General features: G+C 47.9%; 1 protein-coding gene across 6 annotated transcripts in view; it reads right to left on the bottom strand.

Annotated features, from left to right (window-relative positions):
* The window catches only part of POGZ (pogo transposable element derived with ZNF domain), a 73,041-nt gene that overhangs the window by 35,121 nt on the left and 17,583 nt on the right, over nt 1–20,337 (bottom strand). For all 6 annotated transcript variants that reach the window (XM_050929790.1, XM_050929791.1, XM_050929792.1 and 3 more), the window contains exon 3: nt 19,078–19,236. In XM_050929790.1, coding sequence (XP_050785747.1) covers nt 19,078–19,236 — 159 coding nt within the window. The remainder of the gene's footprint in view (nt 1–19,077; nt 19,237–20,337) is intronic.

The following is a 20,337-nucleotide window of genomic DNA, read 5'->3' as shown; positions in this document are numbered from 1 at the left end:
TTGTCTGCCACTTGGATATAGTTTTGTAGGTATGATCATTTCTCATGCTCTTGCTGAAGTCTAATGCCTTGCTCGCCTAGCACCAGAGGTTAACCAGAATCCAGCCGTGTTTCTCTGCCCAGCTAGCAGTGTGCCTGTTGAAGTCAGGCTAGACTATGATTCCCAGTCTCCTCACATAAGCTGTCACAACCTTGGTGAATGCCCTTGAACATAAAAAGAACATCAGGCTATACGATCCGTTCTCAGCAACGGGCATCAAAACCTGCTGCCTTGCGGAAACCCCAGTCTATGGGGCAGCAGAAGACCATTTGCGATAATATTTGTCTTCTCTTCAGTAGCTCCAAGGTATTCCGTGGCCAACTGTAATATTGGATAGAGGAATGCTGTATGAAGGATGGCTCTTGAAGTGACTGCTTCCTCTTTGGGGTCGAGATATAGATGCCTGAAGAGTGTAGTCACCCTTGAACTCTTCAAGTAGTAGAGGGCCTCATCCATTCCCGTGTTGAAAAGGTTGTTACCCTCAAAAGGGAGATCCTCAATTGTTGCTTGGACCTCCCTGGGAATCCCCAAAGACTGATACTATTACCTCCTCATGGCTACTGCAGCAGCCACTATGAATGCTGTAGTGTTAAACATGTACAGCTCAAACTGTAGGGAAGTGTGGACAGTCAGCTGTCCCTCTGCCGTGACAGACTTCATGTTCTCCTGGGGCTCCTTGAGAAACTTGTTTATAAAGTAAGAAAACTTATCCCAGTTTAAAAAAAACAAAACAAAACACACAGATCTGTCGCATCTTACACACATTTAACATGCGCGATTTCAGCTTTATGCGGCTGGCAAAAACAAAAACAAAAAAAAGAGAGAAAAATAACAATTTTAATACTGTACCTGTAGTGAGGGCGATTCCGCCCACCACTCAACTCAATGTAATTTTGACTATACGCAGTTTTCGCTTTACGTGCTAACCGCGGAACGGAACCCCCTGCGTAAGATGAGACTTGTCTGTATTTCGAGATGAGGGCTGAGGGCCTGATAGTCACCCTCATTTGGAGGCTAGCTGACAAATATACCATGCAGTTGAAGAAGGCTCCATTTCTTATCCTTCTTTCTCAGTGTGGACCTAGGAAGTCCCTGCTGTTTTGCTCTCTCCTGAACTGCTGCCCCTACAAGGGAACCCAAAGCTGGATGAAAATAAAAACACTTGAATCCCTGATCAGGAACGTGGTAGTCCCGGTTAGCTCTTCTGAATGTAGCCAGGTTGGATATTTTTTGCAGGCTCCAGTAGCCCTTTATTAATGGGCATCGAAGCCTGACTAGTAGAGAGATGCAGAATATCCATGAGTTTGTTCTTCTTCTCTCATATCACTTCAAGGGCTACATCTAAGGTTTCTGCCATATATTTAATTAGGTCCTAGAATATCTTAGATTCATCAACTGAGGCCACCGTGGGTGAACTCACTGCCTCATCCAAGGCATAGCAGGCATCAAGAATGCCCATCATAAATAGGCATCAAAGCATCACACAAGGAACAGGTCTTAAATCCTGGTGACTTAGATTCTGCAATAATGCTAGTACCCCACCACAAGGGGAGAGATGTAGGCTAACGTATCTAATTATATAGAAATAAAACCAATGGGTGCAAAAAAGAGAAAACTACACCAATCAGATAGCATACACAAGGCTAAGAAAAAAATGACAGTGTGCAGAGCGAGCAGAAACTGCAGGTTCCAACTCGTTGCCATGGGCAGGAATAAGGAAGTGAGGGACAGCTGGGCCTGTTTTTCCCTTTATGCAGTCAGATGGGGAGGTGAAGAAACCAAGGGTGACCACTGACCAAAAGAATCAGTCTTCTGCACGTGTATGTGTGAGAAGCACAGCAAGAGTCCAACGTGTGTGGACAATCACTCGAATGAAATTATAATCTGCCTGCCAAAATTCCCCTTGTAGTTTTAACTGGGCATAGTATTCTCTCTCACTTCTTGTCCTAAACTGTTGTATAGTATTGCTGTATCCTGTCAGGCTGTTGTCGAGTATTAGAGATGGGAAAAATATTCCCTTACATTGTTTCAATATTTTAAGTGTGTAAAACACTTTGCTTCTTGGGGTGAAACGTGCTATAGGAATGTAAATTATATTTTTATTTGACAGGGAAATTACTGAATCAAAACTGTCACACTAATGTGGAAGATGGAGACCTACCACATTTTCATAACAGCACTGCTTTAAAAAAACAAATAAGTAAGGGAACACTGTCAAAGCTGGCAGACAAACATTGGACTTTTTAGCTACATATGTAAATACCAAGAATTATTTAGGGTGGGGCACAGAGGTAGAAGTAGGAATAATTGAAGGAAATAACAACAGGGAACATGTAGACTGAATGCCAATTTAAAACTTGCTGGAAGTGAGATGTATTTATGAAAACCTCCCCAAGGAAAGTGGAGGAAGCCTAATCACTTCAGATATTTAAAACTGAAGAGTAAGGAACAATCCTGCTCCAGCAGAGAAATGGACTAGAGAAACCAAGACATATCGTCCATCCTCTAACTTCTGCAATTCTGTTATTTGATTCATGGACACACAAAGGTACCGCCGTCCACTCCACTATGTCCTTCTACTCCTCTTCTTCTGAAGTAGAGTTAGGCCATGTCTACACTAGTGAGCTTATGCTGTAAGATCGCTCGAGCAGCTGCTCTATGCTGATGGGAGAGAGCTCGCTTGCTGACAAAGCACTGTGCACACTATCACTTATGCCTGCAAAACTTATGTTGCTCAGGGTTCCCCCACCACACACACAACTGAGCGACATGAGATTTGCCGACAAAAGTGGTAGTGTATACATGGCCTTAGAGTCTTGTACATTTTAATACTGAAAAGGACAACATGCCCATAAGGGAATTCCTGCACAGGGTTTGTTACTGTAGGGTCACAGGTCCAGAAGCTGATTTTTTAATCAGCATGGTGGATCTTGTTTAAGAGAAGTTAAATTTTAGGTCTGCTAGCCTGCATGCAGCATTGATTAAGAAACAATAATGTAGTAGCTAGGAGAAGATGGATGAGATTTAATGGACTTTTGCAACTCTAACTTGGAATTATTTTTAATGAGTGTAAAGCAAAATGCAACAAGACAACCTAGGAATGTAAAAACATTAACTGCTGAAAGCTGGGATGGCTCCAGACATGGCTTGTTTCTTGAGCCTTCAATGTAGTCTGCAGTTTAAAACAGGGCTTGACCCTCACAGTTACTGGGCCAGTAGATATTGCAGGGATTGTAGAGGTGACAGATGCCCCTCTGGCACTTTGCCACTTCAGTCCCTGCTGGCAGCAAGCTTAAAGAGATTCCCCTGCAAGCCAAAGTCACATAGTAAGAGATGGCATCAGCTCAAATAACACCACTGCTCCAGAAAGAAAAGTCCACATTCACAGCCAAAGAATTTTATTCATATTGATCTTAAAAGTTAATTGCCTGAGTTTTTCTCTGTTGTACCAGTAATCCAACTGATATTAATGGAGAAGTATGACAGCAACCAAAAGAAGAATGTAGCCTAATGTATGTAAACTAATGGGCTCTAGAGAGATATAGAAAATAGTCATGTTTCTACAGCTCCATTCATCTGAAGGGATTGCAAAGCATTTCACAAACTTAAACTGATATTAGCAACAATTTAAAAAAAAAAAAAAAAACAACCACCACCACCACCGACAAGACGGTTACTCACCTTTGTAACTGTTGTTCTTCGAGATGTGTTGCTCATATCCATTCCAGTTAGGTGTGTGCACGCTGCGTGCACGTTCGTCAGAGAAACTTTTACCCTAGCAACACTCGGCGGGTCGGCTGGGTGCCCCCTGGAGTGGCGCCGCTATGGCGCCGGATATATACCCCAGCCGACCCGGCCACCCTTCAGTTCCTTCTTGCCGGCTACTCCGACAGTGGGGAAAGAGGGTGGGTTTGGAATGGATATGAGCAATACATCTCGAAGAACAACAGTTACAAAGGTGAGTAACCGTCTTTTCTTTTTCGAGTGATTGCTCATATGCATTCCAGTAAGGTGATTCCCAAGCCTTACCTAGGCGGAGGGATCGGAGTGAGATGTGGCAGTATGCAGAACCGCTGCACCAAAGGCCGCATCATCTCTAGATTGCTGGACCAGCGCGTAGTGCCAGGTGAAGGTGTGGACCGATGACCAGGTTGCTGCACGGTGTATCTCCTGGATAGGCACGTGCGCCAGGAAGGCGGCTGATGACGCTTGAGCTCTGGTAGAGTGCGCTGTGAGGTGGCCCGAAGGGACATGAGCTAGGTCATAGCACGTGCGGATGCATGCAGTCACCCAGGAGGAGATTCTCTGGGAGGAGACTGGCAGACCTTTCATCCGTTCCGCAATGGCCACGAACAGCTGGGGAGACTTCCGGAACGGCTTCGTCCACTCAATATAGAAAGCGAGCACTCTGCGTACATCTAAGGAGTGTAGCTGCTGCTCCCGCAGAGAAGAGTAGGGCTTCGGAAAGAAGACCGGGAGGAAGATGTCCTGGTTGGTATGGAAGGCAGACACAACCTTAGGGAGGAACGCCAGATGAGGTAGCAGTTGTACCTTGTCTTTATGAAAAACAGTGTAGGGCAGGTCCACCGTGAGCGCTCTCAGCTCAGAGACCCGCCTGGCCGATGTAATGGCCACCAGGAAGACTGTTTTCCACGATAGGTACAGGAGCGAGCAAGTCGCTAGTGGCTCAAAGGGTGGGTGCATTAGTCTGTTTAGGACCGAACTGAGATCCCAGGTAGGGGCAGGGCGACGTACAGGGGGGTAGAGGTGCTCTAGGCCCTTAATGAACCGAAAGACCAAGGGGTGGGAGAACACGGAGTGACAACCCTTGCCTGGCCAGAAAGTGGATAGAGCCGCTAAGTGCACCTTCAGAGAGGATGTCGCCAGGCCTTGTTGCTTAAGGTACCAGAGGCAGTTTAGGACGGCGGGAATCGAGGCCTCCGAAGGAGTAACGCCCTGAGTTGCGCACCAGCAAGAGAAGCGTTTCCACTTCGCCAAATACGTGGAGTGGGTGGAAGGCTTCCTGCTGCTGAGGAGAATATGCTGAACCGGAGCGGAACAGCGCAACTCCGCTGAGTTTAGCCATGCAGGAGCCAAGCCGTGAGGTGGAGGGCTTGCAGGTCTGGGTGATGAAGCCTGCCGTGGTCTTGCGTGATCAGGTCTGGGAGGAGAGGGAGGGGAACTGGGGTGTCCATGGACAGATCTAGCAGGGTGGTGTACCAGTGCTGTCTGGGCCACGCAGGCGCCATCAGGATCAGATGCGCTTTGTCTCTGCGGAGCTTTAACAGGACCTTGTGCACCAGGGGAAATGGAGGGAAGGCATACAGCAGGTGGTGCCTCCACGACAGGAGGAATGCGTCTGTGATCGACCCCGGAGAGAGACCCTGAAAGGAGCAGAACTCCTGGCACTTCCTGTTCGAGCGGGAGGCGAACAGGTCTATGAGGGGAAATCCCCACCTCCAGAAGATCGAATGGATGACGTCCGGTCTTATTGACCATTCATGACATAGGAAGGACCGGCTGAGCCGATCCGCCAGAGCGTTCCGGACCCCCGGAAGAAGGACGCCACTAGGTCTATCGAGTGGGCTATACAGAAGTCCCAGAGTCGAATGGCCTCTTGACACAGGGGAGACGAGCGGGTCCTCCCCGTTTGTTGATGTAGTACATGGCCGTTGTGTTGTCCGTGAATACCGAAACACAACGGCCGTGAAGATGTTGCTGGAACGCCTGGCACGCAGGGCGGACTGCTCTCAACTCCTGGATGTTTATGTGGAGTGTCAGCTCCTGGGATGACCAAAGGCTCTGGGTACGCAGGTGACCTAGATGGGCCCCCCAACCAAGGGATGACGCATCTGTCGTTAAGGTCATCGACGGCGGCTGTGGATGGAACGGCATCCCTGCACATACCAGGGATGGAGTTAGCCACCAATTGAGGGAGCGGAGGGGGCTGGGGGGGACTGTCACCAGGATGTCTATAGGGTCCCTGCCCGGGCGGAAGACTGAATGGAGCCACGTTTGAAAGGGTCGCATGCGGAGTCTGGCATACTTGGTCACATAAGTACATGCGGCCATATGCCCCAGGAGGCCGAGGCAGGTGCGAGCTGAGGTGACTGGGGAGGCCTGTAAACCTCGTGTGATCAATATGATCGCTTGGAAGCGGGGCTGAGGCAAGTAGGCCCTGGCTTGAGTGGAGTCCAGAGTTGCCCCTATGAAGTCCAGCCTTTGTGTGGGGACCAGGGTGGATTTCTCGGTGTTGAGGAGTAGGCCCAACCGGGAGAATAGGTCCGTGATTACGCCGACATACTGCAGGACCTGAGTTCGAGAGGTCCCCTTGATGAGCCAGTTGTCCAGATATGGGAACACATGTATCTGTTGCCGGCAGAGGTGGGTGGCAACGACGGCCATGCACTTCGTGAACACCCTTGGGGCCGTGGAGAGGCCGAAGGGGAGGACTGTGAATTGGAAGTGCTGGTGGTTGGCCATAAAGCGAAAGTAATTCCTGTGTGGTGGAAAGATGGCAATGTGGAAGTACGCATCCTTCATGTCGAGGGCGGCATACCAGTCGCCAGGATCCAGGGACGGGATAATCGTTCACAGGGAGACCATGCGGAACTTCAACTTGAGCATCCATTTGTTGAGTTCGCGCAGGTCTAGGATAGGTCTGAGGCCTCCCTTGGACTTGGGAATCAGAAAATAGCGGGAGTAAAACCCCTTCCCCCTCTCGTCTAAAGATACCTCCTCTATAGCTCCAGAAGCGAGGAGAGACTGGACCTCTTGTAGGAGGACTTGCTCGTGAGAGGGGTCCCTGAAGAGGGACCGGGATGGGGGGTTGGAGGGCGGGGATGAAGCAAATTGGAGGTGGTATCCTTGCTTCACTGTGCGTAGAACCCAAAGATCTGAAGTCAATTGGGACCACGCCGGAAGGAAGTAGGAGAAACGGTTGGAGAAGGGAGGCAAAGGATCCTGTCTTGAGACTGGTACGCCGTCCCCGGACGCACCTTCAAAAGTTGGACTTAGGGCCCGGTGGTGCCTTAGAGGGCCTGTGGTTTTGGCCCCCCTGGGGACCGGACTGGCGTCTGCGGCCACCCCACCCGCGCCTTCTACTGAGGTCCTGCCTCTGCCAAGGCGTAAAGTACGGGCGGTGTGTTTGGGGTCTGAAGGGTCTTCTCTGGGTTACGGGGGTATACATTCCCAACGAGCGCATGATGAGCCTATTATCCTTCAGGCTCTGCAGCCTGGGATCAGTCTTCTCCGAGAATAAACCCTTGCCATTAAAGGGTAGGTCCTGGATGGTGTACTGCAGCTCAGGAGGCAGGTCAGAGACCTGGAGCCAGGAGATACGCCTCATGGTGATGCCCGAGGCCAAAGTTCTGGCCGCTGAGTCAGCTGCATCCAGGGAGGCCTGGAGAGAGGTCCAGGCCACTTTCTTTCCTTCCTCCAGGAACGCGTTAAATTCCTGGCGTGAGTCCGGGGGCAGCAGCTCAGTGAACCTACCCACTTCTGCCCATGTGTTATAACTGTAATGGCTCAGTAGAGCCTGTTGGTTGGCCACTCGGAGCTGTAGGGCACCCGCTGAGTACAACTTACGACCCAGGAGATCCATCCGCCTGGCCTCTTTGGACTTTGCGGCAGGCGCCTGCTGGCCATGTCGTTCCCTTTCGTTGACCGACTGGACAACTAAGGAGGAGGGAGGAGGATGAACGTACAAGTACTCATACCCCCGAGAGGGTACCACGTACTTTCTCTCAACTCCCTTTGCCGTTGGTGGAATGGAGGCTGGAGATTGCCAGAGGGTGTCGGCAGTGGCCTGGATAGTTTTAATGAATGGTAGTGTGACCTGGGTGGGAGCCTCAACAGTGAGGATGCTCACCATGGGGTCTTCGACTTCCGGGACTTCCTCCACTGGGAGGCTGATATTGAGGGCCACCCTGCGAAGGAGGTCCTGATGGGCCCTGAGGTCTATCGGCGGGGGCCCTGATGATGAGGCCCCTGCCCCAGCCTCATCCGGTGAGGAGAAGGAGGATACCCCGGGAATGAGAGGGTCCTGGATGGCCTCCTGCCCCTGGGACGGTTCCTGCTCCAGCTGCCCCGGGGAGTCCGGAGGATGTGTCGCGTGCTCCTCCGACTCAGCCACGGGGGGGGGGGGAATGGTGGCCTCTGGTGCCCGATGTTCTGAGGCAGCAGAGCGGGTCTGGACTAGGGGAGCACCCTGGGCTTGGTGGTACGCCCAGGGTGTCCAGAAGGACCACTGCTGAGGTCTTATGTCCTGCGGCCGAGAGTCCTGGAAAACTCCCATAGGTACCTCCGTATCCCGGTCCCGGTCATAATAACTGTCCGCCTGGGAGGATACGGATGTGTGTCTGGACGGCCATGGTGGAGCAGAAAAGCCTGGAGCCGAAGTTCCGACGGATCTCACACCTCTCGATCGTGGGGACCAGTGCTGGTACACAGGGCGGTACCGAGAGCGAGACCGGGACCTGCGACCGGGCCGGTGCCGGGAGGTCGACCGGGATCTCGAGTCTCTATGCCTTGACCTGCTCCGTGAGGTACGGTGCCTCGGGTGGTGCCGGGAACTGAAGCAGTACCACGAGTAGCGGGTTGGTGAGCGAGAGACTGACCGGTGCCGAGAGTCCAACCGGTGCCGTGGTGAGGGACGGTGCTGGGACTGAGAGCAACGTCAAGAGTGGGAGCGACGTCTCGACCCAGAGCGCCTGTGGGATCGTGATCTTGAGCGGTGCCGGTCCGCTACGTTGACAGACGGCGGTCTGGTCAAGGTCGGCTTGCCCATGGACTATAATACCCACAACGGCGGTGCCAGGGGTAGGGGCCGTGCCGCCTCGGTGATGGCGATCAAGTCTCTCGCCGAGGAGAAAGTCTCCGGGGTAGACAGCAAAGTGAGCTCTACCATGGCAGGTGCCGAGGAGCTGTCAGGTGCCGGACTCAACGGCCCTCGTGGGGCTGGAGTCGACGGTACCGGTTTCGGCTGCGCCGCGGCAGGTACTGGTGCTGGGTGGTCAGACCTCAGCGCAGTCTCTGGCTGCAATGCGGGTGTTGCCGTCTGACTTTTCGCCGTCTTCGACCTCGGGGAGAGGGAGCGGCGCGGAGTCGATTTCGGTGCCGCCGGCGGCCGGTGCCAGGAGCCCTTAGGCATACCGGCAACAACCGGTGCCGTAGAGGTGCCTCTGCTCACCGACTGGCTCGTGCTCGGTGCCAAGGGCGACGGTGTCAGGGCCGCTTCCATGAGGAGCTGCTTTAACCTGATGTCCCGCTCCTTTTTAGTTCTTGGCTTAAAAGCCTTGCAAATTGGGCACTTAGCCGATAAGTGCGATTCCCCTAGGCACTTCAAACAGGAGTCGTGGGGATCTCCTGTTGGCATCGGCCTATGACAGGCCGAGCACTGCTTGAAACCCGGTGAGCCAGGCATGAGCTCCGGCACCAGGTGCAGGGAAGGGGCTACCCCCCGAACCCCACAACACTTACTAACAACTGTAACTATGAACTATAACTAAATCTAACGAACTATATATATACAATAACAGTTAACTACACTATGAATATAACAACTAGAAGAGACTACGAGTAGCTAGGGAAGGTGGAGGTCAGCTAAGCCGCACTCCACTGTTCCAACGACCGACACGGGCGGTAAGAAGGAACTGAAGGGTGGCCGGGTCGGCTGGGGTATATATCCGGCGCCATAGCGGCGCCACTCCAGGGGGCGCCTAGCTGACCCGCCGAGTGTTGCTAGGGTAAAAGTTTCTCCGACGAACGTGCATGCGGCGTGCATACACCTAACTGGAATGCATATGAGCAATCGCTCGAAGAAGAACTAAGTTTACTAGCAGTTAAGGTTGATGACACATTCCATCCACCTAAAATCTTAAAAGAATGGAAATAAGAAGTTAAGACTTGTGCATTCCTTTCCACTTTCATATTGCCTACAGAACTCGATAATTCACTCCAACACTCCACAAGACTTTCACTTCCATCTCCAACAGATACCAAAAAGCAATATATATCCCAACTTCATCAAACTCGCACTCCAGCACAATAATCTATAGATAGTGGTCTCATATACTATTATATCAGTACACCTGACAGTCATACATTCCATGCATTTGGTATGTTATTCTGCGTCAGTACCATGTGGTCATTGTTAGGCTTCCCCCTCTGCTTCTCCAGAGTATTTTCCTCTCACATACACCTCTTTAGTTAAAAGACTTTGCATCAGAATTCTATAGTGACCATAGTGTTACTTTTTAGGCCAAATGTTGACCAAGAAATTGAATGAGCCCTCAGACTCACTGCTCTTTAGAGCATCCTGTGGCAACCATAAGTCTCAACATACAGTATTCCACCATGATCTGAGAAGTAGGCAAAGTATTTAGATGCAGCTCCTACGCTTCTGTGCCATTGCCATCCAGAACTGAACAGCGTTTTGGCAACATGTGCAATGCTGCACACTATAATTCTTCATTCACTTCTATGTCAGGTAGCCTATGACTGAAAGACAGTCTACAACATACACACACACAAGAAAAATAGCTGTGAAGAATGATCAGACCCTCAGTTGACTTGGCTCCTATGTGACTGAAGTTTTCAATCTCTTCCTTAAAGACTAAAAGTAACAGAAGGCAGTGACATTTGCAGTGCCAATTGTTAATGCATTTCTGTAAGGCAGACCAAAAAAAAAAAAAAAAGGTCTTTATTAATTGAGACCACATCTCTTCCTTTTAATATAACTGTTGGAGAGACAGATATGTAGAAATGTAATACCAGCTGTTCATGGCCTGGGCATGAACAGTACTACAAGCATCTAATTCATTAGGAAGACAATTTTATATATTTCTGTGATTTACAGAACACATACTGAAATTTTCTAACTAGCCTCCAGCATTATGTTAGTAATCTTTCTAAGCCTCCAATGTTCTAGATGCCTAAAGGGTTTGCTTGACACATTCAGACTCTACGCAGCAAGGACTGAGAAAGGAAGAAAGAACAGTCTGGTTTCGTTTTCAGATGAGACGGTGGAGCTTTGAATTAGAGTATCATGGCAGCAGTTTCCAAGACTCTTAAACAGCCACCAAAAAAAAAATAAAAAATAAGAAAAGGTGGACCAAATAAGAGGGTGTGTCAGAGTTTGGCAGGACTATCGTAGAATTATAATAATTTCCAATGTGACAAAAAACTATTCTAATTCAATTTCTGTGAATCACTTGGATAGTGATCACCCCCTAAGTTAAAAGTCAAGTTTTAGATACTCATCTAGCAAACTCAGATTTACTGATTAATGCATATTTCTAACAGACTTTTAAAATATTGAATATTATCAATCAGTAACCCTTAAGCTTTAGTTTATTAGTGTTAATCTAATTAGCATGCCAATGCCACAAGGATTTGTATTAATTTTTTGTGATTGATTTAAGGCATCTCCCTAATCAACCTTTATCATTAAAACTATTAAATATTTATCACAGATATGCTATGTAGTGGTTCTTAAATATATATGGGACTTGTTCAATAAACAAATTACTACTTCAAATAAGGTATAGCACCTGTCCTATTACCTGCACATATGATCAATTTTTCTATTAAAAAAATTGGTACCTGATTATTAAGTAGATTTATTGGACACTGAATAATCATCATCTTACATTCATACAGCCCCTTTAATCCCAAAGGATCCTAACACTCTTTATTAATGTAATACATTGAAATACCAACTAGAGAGAGAAATCGCTTTAGCCACCTCTGAAATTAAACACAGCAGCTGCTTAACAGCACACTGAATGACAATTTTGCGATAGGAAGTGAAGAATACCATTATCCAATTCAGACAGCAGGAAAAGTTCAAGGAAATAATATTATTTAAATTTAAAGTTGGCCAATGCACCCAAGGCCAGTGCAACCATTTAGGCGACAGGTGCTGGGATTTGGGGGGTGCCATTTTCTTCGGCAGCGACCATGGCGGCCAGATCTTCGGCCGCCCCGGTTGCCATCGGCATTTAGGTGGAGGGAGCTGGGTCAGGGGAGCGCGGGGAGGGCCGCCTGCAGCAAGTAAGGAGGGGGCGGCACGCAGAGGAACTCCCTGCCCCAGCTCACCCCTGCCCTGCGTCCTTCACTATTTCCACTTCCCAGGCTTGCGGCGCCTAAGCTGATTGGTGCCGCAAACCTGGGAGGTGGGAGAAGTGAAGCAGCCACAGTGTGCTCGGGGAGGAGGTGGGAGAAGTGAAGCAGCGATGGCATGGTTGGGGTGCTTGTGTGCAGAGCAGAGGTGAGCTGGGGTGGGGGGTGCCTCAAGGCAGAGAGTGGGGAGCTGCCGCAGGGGGGCACCTCAGGGCGGGGGCGCGGGGGGGGAGCAAGGTGGAAGTTTCGCCTAGGGTGCAAAACATCCTTACACCGGCCCTGAATGCACCAGTTTAATATCTCTACTCTTCCAAAATGAAACACTGGTTCTTTAGTGACCACAAGTGGTCAAGACCTTTGTTTTATACCACATCTGAAAGACTATACAACTGGCAACAGCAGTTTCCCCTAACATGCTGGGGCACTGGATTCAGCATTGATTAGAGAAAAGAGAAGCATCTACTCCACTTCCAGCAGAAGAGGTTACTCACCTTGCACAGTAACTGAGGTTCTCCGAGATGTGTCCCCCTGTGGGTGCTCCACTTCAGGTGCTGGTACCACTGATCAGAGATTTTCGGTAGCAGTGCCCAGTTGTGACTCACGTGCGCACTACTTGTCCCACAGTACCATTGGCGCTTCATCTAGCGCTCGCACGGCCCAACCCCCTCAGTTCCTTCTCTCCCACAGAGTCCTTTCTGTGAACTCTAAAGTAGAGGGGAGGAAGGCGGATAGTGGAGCACCCACAGGGACATACATCTCAAAGAACCTCAGTTACTGCACAAGGCGAGTAACTTTTCCTTCTTCTTCAAGTGCTGTCCCTGTGGGTGCTCCACTTCAGGTGACTGTAGAGCAGTATCCCACTATGGAAGGAGTAGGCTGTACAGTTGAGGCTAGTACCATAAGACCAAGTATTGTATTGGCCTCTGAACTCCGAGTTATTATGTAGTGGTTTGTGAATGCATGTACGGAAGGCTCAAGAGGTAGTTTGGCATATTTCTCTGACTAGAACATTATGTAAGAATGAGGTCCAGGCAGAAAATTGATCTAGTTGAATGGGCTCTAATCCCTGTCAGGGGTTCTATATTTTGTTGTTGGTAACATAAATGGATGCAATTCAAAATCCATTTTGATAGTCTGTTTCAAAATGGCTGTGCCCTTTGATTGTTCTTGGTGACTTATGGAAAGGTTTCATTCTATCTAGGTAAAATACTAGTGCTCTTCAAACATCTACAGTGTGGAGAATAGATTCCTGCATAGACCTATCTGGCTTACAGCAAAACACAAGTAGATGGACAGGTTGATTGAGATTGAATGATGAAGGTGCCTTTGGTATGAATTTAGGGTGTGGTCCCATAGTCACTGTGTCTTTAAATAATATGGTATAAGGAGGATGGGCCATGAGGGCCCCAATTTCACCCACTCTACGTGCTGAGGTGATCGCGACCAGGAACACCACCTTCATTGATAAATGTAGTAAAGAACAGGTAGCAAGTGGTTTGAAATGGGCTCTGGTAAGGCCTTGGAGGACTAGATTTAGGTCCCATGCTGATGTAGGGTTGCGGACTTCAGGGTACATGTTCTAAATGCCTGCAAGAAAGCGTTTCATAATGAGGTGCACGAAGGCTGAAAAAACATCTACCTTGTGGCAGAAAGCAGCTCTGGCTGCAAGTATGTCCTAAGTGAACTAATAGATAACCCCAAGTGTTTCAAATGCAACATGCACTCCAAAATCAAATGTTGTAAGTGCTGTAAGTGCTGATACGTGGCTGTCGTGACACCATGAGGAGAATCTTTTCCATTTATGGAGGTAAGTGGCAGGCATGGTAAGTTTCCTGCTGTTTAGCAACAAACTTTTTAACCTCTTCCGAACAGGTTAGTTTGTCATGATGGAACCACAGAGGAGCCATGCTTTCAGATGGAATTTTCCTACATTCGGGTGAAGAACCTGACCCTCATCCTGAGAAAGAAGATCCCGACAGAGAAGAAGGGTGCACAGGGTGCAAACTGTGGTTCAAGTATGGAAACCATGTCTGTCTGGGCTATGTCAGAGCAACCAGTACAATCCTGGCTCTGTTGGTCCATATTTTGTGTATCACTCTGGATTATAACGGTACTAGTGGGAATGCGTACAGGAGGGGGTGTTCCAACGGATGACAAAGGCATCTCTTAGGATTGTGGTCCTAGTCCTGCTCATGAGCAAAACCGTGGACATTTGCAGTTTCATGATGTTGTGAACAGACTGATGTGCGATGACCCCCACATGCAGAATATGTGTTGTGCGATGTCATTGTTCAGTTCCCATTCGTGTTCCTGGGAAAACTGTCTGCTCAATGTGTCTGTCATTGTGTTCTGTTGGCCCAGAAAGTTATGACGCAGTAACGGTAATATTGTGGATAATGCACCAGATCCATAATTTTATGGCTTCTGTGCACAGGGAATGAGATCCAGTTCCTCCCTGCTTGTTTTGTAGAACATACAGGCTATGTTGTCTGTCATTATTCCTAGTGATTTGTTTCTTATCATTGGTAGGAAATGTTGGCATGCGTTTCAAACTGCTTGTAGTTCAAGTAGATTGATGTGTAATAACTCCATGGGAGACCATTTCCCCTGGATTGTGTGTTGATTCAAGTGTACACCGCATCTGATCTGTGAGCCATCTGGATGGATGCTGGGTCCTGGTGAAACAGGATACCTGAGCACACATTGCATGGGTTTATGCACCATTGTAGTGACTGTATGAATTTTGGTGGTAGTGACAGGAGTCTGTTTAGATTGTGCTCAGTCATCCCTAGAGATCGTGCATGTGTAGTTGTTTGTGCTTGATCACAAAGACAGAGCCGCTATGTGTCCTAACAGTTCTAGGCAGGTGCGTGCAGAGACCCTTGGACTGTTTGTGACTACGGATATGAGAGTGGTCATTGTGAAGAATCTGGTCAATGGTAATGAAGCTTGGCTTCTATCAAGTATAGGTAAGCTCTGATGAATTCTAGTTGCTGAACCAGAACTAAAGTAGATTTCTTATCATTTATTTGTAACTGTAGGGTATGGAAAAGTGTCTTACTCTTCTATGTGAAGTGTATTGCTTCTGTTCGAATGTGACCCTTCAATAGACAATCGTCCAAGTATGGGAATATCACAATTCCCTGTTTACATAGGTGTGCTGTTACTATGGCGAGGGTATTGGTAAAGACTCTTGGAGCTGCTGAGAGTCTGAATGTTTAACACCCTGTATTGAAAGTTGTCTCTCCCAACTGTAAACTGTCGGAATTGTGTGTGTGTGTGTGTGGGGTAAAGTGATATGAAAATACGCATATTGTAGGTCAAGGGCTGAAAACCAGTCTCTTTCTCCCAGTGCCAGAATTATTGACTTCAGCATAACCATTCTGAATTTGTGGGTATGTATAAATTTGTTGAGTCTTCTGAGCTCTAAAATGGGTTTCCATCCTTCACTTTTCTTTCGAGTTAAAAAGCAGTTGAAGTAGAACCCCTTCCCTCTGTGTTGTACTGGAACATGTTCCATGGCACCTAGTTGTACAAGATGGTTTACTTCTTCTTAGATGATGGTCGTGAGAAGAGTCCCTGAAGACGGATGGGTAGGTGGAATGGAGATGAAGGGGATGGTATAACCAGATCATACTATCTCCAATATCCAGTAATATGTGGTGATGGATGCCCATGCTCGCTAAAATGGCCTTAGTCAGTGGACAAACATCTGGACAGGTTGTGTAATATGTGCTGGTTGTCAGGGGAGACTGATCAGATCCAAATTGCATCTTGGCTGGTGGTGCCTGTGACCCAGGTTCACCGCATCTACCACCAAAGAGTTTGGTTGAGGGGGTAAGAATAGGAAATCCATGCCTTTATTGGGCACAAAATATTTCCTATCTGCCCTTTTGCCCGTGGGAGGTATGATAGCTGGAGTTTACCATACTGATTCTTCCAGTTCCAGCAGGGCACTATTAATTGGTAGTGCTAGCTTTGTTGAGGACACTGGGTGTAGTATTTTTAAGAGCTGATGTTGATTTTCAGTCACCTCTTCCAGAGGGACGTTCTGACTTTGTGCAGCAGCCTTGAGTATTGGAATCCTCCAAATCCTCATGGACCTCTGAGGGCTCAGTGGCTATCACTATAGAAAGGCAAATCTGTTGCCTCTGAAGGGTGTGAGGTCTTTGGGTCTGAGATCTGAAGACCTCCCATGGGTCCCAGTATGCCCAGTGCATTGAGAATGGCATAGGAGGACACATCCATGGGTTAGCCAGCCATAGAATCACAGAATATCAGGGTTGGAAGGGACCTCAGGAGGTCATCTAGTCCAACCCTCTGCTCAAAGCAGGACCAGTCCCCAACTAAATCATCCCAGCCAGGGCTTTGTCAAGCCTGACCTTAAAAACCTCTAAGGAAGGAAATTCTATCACCTCCCTAGGTAACCCATTCCAGTGCTTCACCACCCTCCTAGTGAAAAAGTTTTTCCTAATGTCCAACCTAAACCTCCCCCACTGCAACTTGAGACCATTACTCCTTGTTCTGTCATATGCTACCACTGAGAACGATCTAGATCCATTCTCTCTGGAGCCCCCTTTCAGGCAGTTGAAAGCAGCTATCAAATCCCCCTTCATTCTTCTCTTCTGCAGACTAAATAATCCCAGTTCCCTCAGCATCTCCTCATAAATTATGTGCTCCAGCCCCCTAATCATTTTTGTTACCCTCCGTTGGACTCTTTCCAATTTTTCCACATCCTTCTTGTAGAGTGGAGCCCAAAACTGGATTCAGTACTCCAGATGAGGCCTCACCAATGTCAAATAGAGGGGAATGATCATGTCCCTCGATCTGCTGGCAATGCTCCTAATGATACCGCCCACAATGCCATAAGCCTTCTTGGCAACAAGGGAACACTGTTGATTCATATCCAGCTTCTCGTCCACTGTAACCCCTAGGTACTCTTCTGCAGAACTGCTGCCCAGCCACTCGGTCCCCAGTTTGTAGCAGTGCATGGAATTCTTCTGTCCTAAGTGCAGGACTCTGCACTTGTCCTTGTTGAACCGTATCAGATTTCTTTTGGCCCAATCCTCTAATTTGTGTAGGTCCCTCTGCATGCTATCCCCACCTTCCATTTTATCTACCACTCCTCCCAGTAGTGTCATCTACAAACTTGCTGAGGGTGCAATCCATGCCATCCTCCAGATCATTAAAGAAGATATTGAACAAAACTGACCCCAGGACTGACCCTTGGGGCATTCCGCTTGATACCAGCTGTCAACTAGACGTGGAGTCATTGATCACTACTCGTTGAGCCCAATGATCTAGCCAGCTTTCTATCCACCTTATGGTCCATTCTTCCAGTCCATAATTCTCTAACTTGCTGGCAAGAATACTGTGGGAGACCGTATCAAAGGCATAAGGACATGTCCGTGTGTAACCAGTCCCTGGTACTTCTGTGCAATGGCAGTGGCTCAGTGCCTGATGGACAGGAGTGCCCTGAATGGAAGACTGCCTCTCCTAGGTCATCTTCCTCATCACTTGAAAATTGCTGGGCATTAGGTGACTCCATCTGTACCAGTGCAATCGGCACTGGAGAACCGTCAGCGCCGAGTAGAGGTGACCCAGGCTTGGATGCTCTCTCAGTGTCAGCTGAATGAGTGAGGAAGTATGGTGCAATGGGCATCGGTGCCATACTTTAATGTGTAGATGCCTGTGAGGTCGGTCCTGTTGGTACCGTCCGCTTGTGTGTGGCCTTGGTTGGTGCTGACTTAGTGCATTCAAGCATTGGCTCCTCAGCATGTGGCACTGGCAGAGGTGGCATGGTAATTGGAGGTGCTATCGGCACCATGTCCTTCCTTTGGGTATTCAATGCCATGGAGAAGGAGGATGATTTGTGCCTACTACTTGACTCCTTATCTCTGCCAAAGAGGTCCCAGTACGGATGGTGTCGGAGGTGCCTTGAGCATCAAACGTGCTCATCCCACTGGCCATCGGCACCGAGGGTAGTGATCATGCTACAGATAGTTTCCTCTTCAGTGGTTCTCCATAGGTCAGAGATTTCTCTCTCTTCCTCGATTTTCTGGAGGAAAGGGAACTCGCTCTGTCCAGTGAGGAGGCACCTGGAGAATCCCCGATGGGGTTTTTCCAAGGTAGACCATGGCGTTAAGGATTTCTCCATAAGGATCCTTTTAAGTCTGAGATCGCTATCCCTCCTTGCTCCGGCTGTAAAGTTGCTCCAATGGTTGCAATTCTGAGGGATGTGCATCTCTCTCTGGCAACGGATGCACTGTGAGTGTCCATCAGAGACAGGCATAGCTTCCTTACACAAAGTGCAGCATTTAAAACCAGGGAAGCCTGGCATTTTCATTGTCCAATTTTGTCATAGTACAAGGAGATAGAAATGAAGAGGAAGGCTTTCCGAGATTTTTTTTTTTTTTTTAAATGGGGAAAGTCTAAGTCATTAAATGTAAACCTAAGACTAACTATGAACTAACTACTGGGAATTAAACTTAACAGTAAGATTAGAAATAGTTTTCTAGGTAAATTTTTGACACTGCTGTTGGAGCTCTCTCTGCAGACAAGGACAGTTGAGAAGGAACTGAGGGTGTTGGGCTGCGCGAGTGCTAGATGAAGTTCCAACAGTACCGCGAGACAGCTACTGCACACGCGCATCCCAGCCAGGCACTGCTACCAAAAATCTGCGATCAGCGGTGCCGGGGTGCACCAATATCTGAAGTGGAGCACTCACAGGGACAGCACTCAAAGAACCTACAGTTTTTAAAAGAGGTCTCCCATCCAAGTACTAACCTGATCCATTCCTACTCAGCTTGTGAAATCTCACAGGAGCATAAGCACAAGAGTGTATAGCTACCATTATGGCCCAACATTCCCCCCGAACACCCACACCCATAATATATTGAAAGCATTTCTGCTTACCATTGTTGTTTGCAAACAGCGTCACTACTGTCTTCTTAGCACTGTCACTGTTTTGAGCCCCACTGCTACTGACCGATGTAGCTGTAGAGAGATTACCTCCTATGGATGCATGGGCAACAATCGGCAGAGGGGCAGAAACGGGCTGCAGACTCACTGAAACTGCCAGGAAGGAATTTCAGTCACATTTAGAAAAATAACACAAAGACACTACAATGTTTGCAGAGATGCCATAAGAGCATGCTGTTTGGGCATATTGCTATTGTATTACACTAAGTAAAACCTGTAGTTTCAGGTATCCTGTTTTCTAAGCCCAGTATTTCCTACCAAGCAACACAAGCAAAAAAGGCATTTGGCCAGTTCAAGACCATTGTTACTTATTTGCTAAAACAGATTATTTCCCATCCCCTACTGAATCATTTTCTCCTTGCTGATGCCACTCTGCCACAGAAACCTCCCTCTAGTTCTGCTCCAGCTGGAAAAACATGAAGAAGCAGATAGCACCAAAAAGCAGCAGAACTATACCCTCCCTGTTGGAGACACTGTCTTATCCTACTCACCTACCAATATACCCAGCATCTACTAGCTTGTGGTTTCTTGTAAAAGCCCTGGTGTTGAATCCTTCCTCCAATATCCCATGTTAACAACAAGATGCAAACAGCAGCTAGTCAAAAGAAGTTAAAAAATTAGCTGCCAAGAACACCCCCAGAGCAATGCATAACAGGATTAGAACCTAGGTTCATAGTAGTTAAAGATGCAATAGGCCAACTACCCTTGAACTAGAGCACAAGATAGTCCCTAAAAGTACCAGATATTTAACTGATGCTATTCTTGATGTTAGCCAAAAGGCCAAGAAAAAGCAATTCATATGGCCAAATAAAAGACTAATTTATTAAATATGCCAGCCTGTTCCACCCACATGCACAGCTAGGAAAGGACTTAAAAAAAAACCAACAACCCACAACACACACCAGGCTCAATAAAGTGGGATGAACCAGAAGGATAGTGAGTAAATATTTTTTTATTTTATTCATGTTACATCTACTCTTGAATTTTAAATCAATTATCATCTAGTGATAATTACCCAATTTCAATATTTATTACTTTATCCCAGCCCAGTTCAACATGTTCATAACAGCTCAAGTCAATATTTCTGATGCATCATTCTTATACAAATACCTAGATTGGGTAATTATAACTGGAACTATTAAATCAAAACTGAAAAATGAGAAGTGTTGTATCTACCTATTAAGTCCCTTTAAA

Source organism: Gopherus flavomarginatus, chromosome 20 (genome assembly GCF_025201925.1).
Source record: "Gopherus flavomarginatus isolate rGopFla2 chromosome 20, rGopFla2.mat.asm, whole genome shotgun sequence".
NCBI lineage: Eukaryota > Metazoa > Chordata > Testudines > Testudinidae > Gopherus > Gopherus flavomarginatus.
The sequence above is the reverse complement of the archived record's forward strand: the minus strand, read 5'-3'. Positions and strand labels throughout refer to the sequence as shown.